Source organism: Vitis vinifera, chromosome 5 (assembly GCF_030704535.1).
Source record: "Vitis vinifera cultivar Pinot Noir 40024 chromosome 5, ASM3070453v1".
In the NCBI taxonomy this organism is placed as follows: Eukaryota; Viridiplantae; Streptophyta; class Magnoliopsida; order Vitales; family Vitaceae; genus Vitis; species Vitis vinifera.
This window is the reverse complement of record NC_081809.1, coordinates 21,320,001-21,324,646: the sequence shown is the minus strand read 5'-3', so window position 1 is coordinate 21,324,646 and position 4,646 is coordinate 21,320,001. Positions and strand designations below refer to the sequence as shown.

At 32.4% G+C, this 4,646-nt stretch overlaps 1 protein-coding gene across 1 annotated transcript; it reads left to right on the top strand.

The window, feature by feature from the left end:
- Nucleotides 1–531: 531 nt before the first annotated feature.
- Nucleotides 532–2,434, top strand: LOC132253822 (probable aldo-keto reductase 5). The gene is made up of 3 exons (XM_059737021.1): nucleotides 532–719; nucleotides 798–904; nucleotides 2,044–2,434. Exons 1-3 carry the CDS (start codon nucleotides 532–534, stop codon nucleotides 2,397–2,399), a joined length of 651 nt encoding a protein of 216 aa, XP_059593004.1. The 3' UTR covers nucleotides 2,400–2,434.
- The last annotated feature ends 2,212 nt before the right edge of the window (nucleotides 2,435–4,646 follow it).

Sequence of the window (4,646 nt, the reverse complement as noted above, 5' to 3'; positions counted from 1 at the left end):
GAAAGATTAATTATTTTCTAATATTAATGATACCTTAATTTAAATAAATAAGGATAAAATATGAACAAAATTTTCTTAACATATTTAATGAAATAAATCTAACAAAGAAAAATGTTATGAAGAGTTTCTTGATGCAGTGTCAAATCCTTAGAGAGAGAGCAAATAAAATCTAGGGTTTAAGATCAAAATCAATCACGATCAAATTGAATCCTACACCTAATATTGCATGCAAAACTTAGATGTTTTTTTTTAAGCATAGTTTCTTAAATCAATTAAATATGCTTTTGATTTCCAATTTTATTCCATTAAAAGCCTATATACATCTTATAGATTTGACCCTTAGATTCATTAATAGTAAGATTAAATTATAGTAACTAAATTGAGGCCTTTCTAAAAATCACTGGTATCGTAGTAAGAATCCTCTTTACCTTATCTAGGGTAAACTTATAATATAAATGATTTATTCCTATCAATTCAAACTTTATTTTTTATTTTATTTTATTTTTTGTAATTAATCTTTCTTTTTTTTATATGCTCGTCGGTAAGATGGGAGAACTGAAGAAGCTAGTTGAAGAGGGTAAGATAAAGTACATAGGTCTGTCTGCGGCCTCTGCTTCAACAATCAGAAGAGCACATGCAGTTCATCCCATAACATCTGTGCAGTTGGAGTGGTCCTTGTGGTCAAGAGATGTAGAAGAAGACATAGTTCCAACTTGCAGGTAAGGCGGTAGACCGAAAAAGCTGTTTGAAGAGCATTTAAAAGTTTAATTTCTAACTCATCCTTCTTATTTTCTCAGAGAACTTGGCATTGGGATCGTTGCATATAGCTCTCTAGGACGTGGATTCCTTTCTTCAGGGGCCAAGATGGTCGAGAACTTATCAGACAATGACTTGAGAAAGGTTTGTATACATACCATATGCCTTCTAATTCTCATAATATAGATTACATTGTGTTGGGTCCCAAACCTTCTTTAATTCAAACATGAACTGCTATTTCTTATTCCTGCTTCTTTTATTTGTGGTGTTACAGAGGAATGTTGAACAAGGTAATATTGTTTCAATAGGAAGTTTAAATGGAGTAATATTGGCAAAAACTAAAAAAGGAGCAACTTCCTTTAATTTGTAGAGCCAAGAAGAGAAAGGAAATGAAGTTTATCTGTAAATGCGTATCTAGTCTATCTCTTTGACAGTGTGCTTTCCTGACCAGAAAAATCTAATCAGTTGGTTGAAAAAGCCCTTTTATATCTTATTTGTGCTGATTTGATGGTTGAAGTTCATCACGACAAAACACCTTCAGCCAACAGCTACAATTCTTGTTTGTTTTAATTGTTGTTAGAGCTGTGATGAACACACTGCCGGCAAATTAACCATGCCCAAACCCAAACCGACAGGACCTAAGTTTTGGGGAGAAACAATTCACAGAACAAATTGTTTTCTTTATAAACTTTGTGACCCAGAGGTGGTATAGTTTTTAGTTCACCTAAACTGTGCAGAAAGATTATAAAAGATAGAATATCGACGAACATTTACATCTACCAGAATACCATGTCCTTATTTCTCATCTAGCCCTTATTTTTCTGCTCTATTTTTCTCCTTATTTTAATTCAATATTTTCTTTCAAATCACTATATAATCTGTCCTCTGAGGCTCTTTGTATTAGGGCCGGAAAGCTCAATTGAGGAAATGGTTTTTGACCTCTGATACTGCAACTTACTCACAACACTAGCACATTTGTTTATGTATTTTAAATTTTTGGGAGGCTGTTTCTTGAGAAAGAGGGCGGTTCATTTGGATGATTCATGTAATGAAAATGCCTCAATGCCATAACCTAGTGCCATGTTGTTCACAATGGCACTTGATTCAGTTGACGTCGACGTTGTCCAAGATCTTATAATCTGTTTAAACAAGAGGGCTTGACTCTATATTATGACTGAGAACCTGCCTTATTGTGTTATCAACTAATGTTAGAAGCGCACGTATGATTCATTATCACTGAATAATGATGTTATGCAATTATGTCGGGTTTTCAATTTTGTTACTGAGATGCGTGTTTCATATTGCAGAACCTACCAAGGTTCCAGCCGGAGAATCTTGAGCATAATAAAATCCTTTATGAGCGGGTTAGTGAAATTGCGACAAGGAAGGGGTGCACTCCATCACAACTAGCACTGGCCTGGGTCCATCACCAGGGGGATGATGTGTGTCCCTCTCCGGGAACTACCAAGATTGAAAACCTCAACCAAAACATTGGGGCTTTGTTGGAGAAACCAACTCCAGAAGAAATGGCTGAACTAGAATCCATTGCTTCAGCAGATGCGGTTAAGGGTGACAGATACCAGAGCATCACATTGACCTGGAAGACCTCTGACACTCCACCCCTTGCTTCCTGGAAGGCTTGAAAGAGACATGACCCTTGCAGCACTATAATGATAACTCTGTGTCTTCTGCATTTTTGGAGTGTTGAGAAACTATGGAGTTCCTAGAGGTTACTGCATCATAGAGTGTATTTTGTGTGAGGCAGTGTGTTTGTTTGATTTCCTGAGGATCATAATAATAAAGTTTTAATAACAAGGAGTTGAGCAAATTAGGAACTTGAACATGGCAGGAGTTTAAAATCACATTACCAGTCCTAAAATACAAGAACACAAACCATCACTCAACAATCTCCACGTTAAATCTTATTTCCAAGCCAACAATTGAGAGTTTGTAGATGCCACTATATGTCATCTCCCGCTAGGTATCTCTTTGCTCTGATTTGGGGGCAGGCCTAGACCAATTGTAATATTTGGGCCTTTTAGGTCACAAGGAAATTATGAATTGGAAAACTTTCTTAGTAAAATGGTGGTCGAAAAATTAAAAAAAAAAAAAAAAGTATCGAAGTTGGATTATACAAATTCCAAGAATTTTAGTGGTCATGTAAGAGAATATAATTTATGTCTTTATTGAAGATAAATTTTTTAGGAAATTAGGAAGTCTTAAAAAAATAAAAAATAAAAAAAGGGAAGGGAAAGGTCAATGGGAAAAAAAAAAGGGGGGTGTTTACTATGGCATCCAAATGGAAAAATGAAAGAAAAAAAAGAATAGTGAAGATGACACCTTTATATTGTGGGTCTTCGGGATGCCGTTTCACAAACCAAATGTATTCTATTTCATATGAAATTTTAGGGGGATATTATATATCACATAGGGAGTATCACAAAAAGCCTAAGAACAATGATACATTGTGTGATTATGTGTTGTATGTCCATTTACGTTTTTATTTAATTATCAAGATGTACTCATGTTGTGTATTCTGATTAATATCAAATGTTTGGATTAATTAATATTTGAATGTTTATTTCAATGTACTTAGTTATTAATGATTTTCCAATAAACCCTTGTGGGTGTAAACCACCTTATTAAGTAATGTGGACATATCTATCACTTCCTTTTAAAAACTTTTTAGATGCAAATATTGTTCCTAATAATTCGTAAGAGGATTAGGAAGAATTTCAGAATGTCCTCGGAGTTTTGGGAACTAATTATAAATTTGACTATTTTAATTGGTTGTGAACCAACGTGATGAAGATAATGAAATGTTTATTCGTTAAGAAGAAAAATTATTTGTATTAAATGTTGAGACAATTGGGCTATGATTTTAAAAAGTGACAATAAAATAAAAATTATATTCTGAAAATAATAGTTGCAACATGTGGGTATTGTGTGTTATGTTTGCATCATATTTGTGTTTTTTTCTTAAAAAAAAAATAATGGTGAAAGTTTGTATGAAATGGTACAAAGAGAGAAATGAAAAGAAAAATTAGGATTTTTCATTATGAATTCTCTTGAAAAGTGGTACAACACCATTACGATTTGAATAGGCTTAATCAAAGAAAATAAATATTAATTTACCCTTACTTCTAAAAAGGAAGAAAATAATTTTAATATAGTAACTAAATATCTAATTATAAAATAGTAACTAAATATATTAATAACTCTAATATCCCCTACAAACACATGATGTGACCGTAAAAAGTATCAAGAGTTTGCCAACTAAAAATTGAAAAGGCTTCATAGCTTACCATAAAAAGGGATCAAGAACAATTTCTAGAAGTAGTTGTAGGAGGAGAGGAAGACGCATTAAAATAAAAAAATAGAATAAAGATAAAATAAGACACAAAACCATAGAAGAAGGAGAAATAAAAGAAATAAAATTTGGATTCATATCCAATAGATAAAGCTAGACATAATTTGTATTCATATCCAATAAATAAAGACAAACAAAATTTTGATTCATATCCAAGAAATAGAAACAAACAAAATTTTCGATTTACATCAAACAAATAAAGATAAATAGAATTTGGATTTATATCTAATAGATAAAGACGAACAAAATTTTGGATTCATATCCAACAAACGAATATGAAATCAAATACCAGGATAAAATAGGAAAATAACGATGTGATTATCCATAACGATATTCCATGATCAAACAAATATGAAAGCAATGTATGCGATTAAATTCTCTTCCATGAAATCACAAATCCAAAGTCCTATTAAAAAATGTGAGAAATGGCTTGAACCCATTATCTTGAAAGAGTTTTACTACAGTTGTTTTGTTACAATAATATTCCGGTCTACAAGGAAAGTCCTACTCTTTAGGGATA

Coding starts and splice junctions, on each gene's coding strand:
- LOC132253822 (XM_059737021.1), top strand. CDS start 532: ATGCTCGTCGGTAAGATGGGAGAACTGAAGAAGCTAGTTGAAGAGGGT. Junction 720..797: donor GACATAGTTCCAACTTGCAG/GTAAGGCGGTAG, acceptor TTATTTTCTCAG/AGAACTTGGCATTGGGATCG. Junction 905..2,043: donor CAATGACTTGAGAAAGGTTT/GTATACATACCA, acceptor TTTGTTACTGAG/ATGCGTGTTTCATATTGCAG.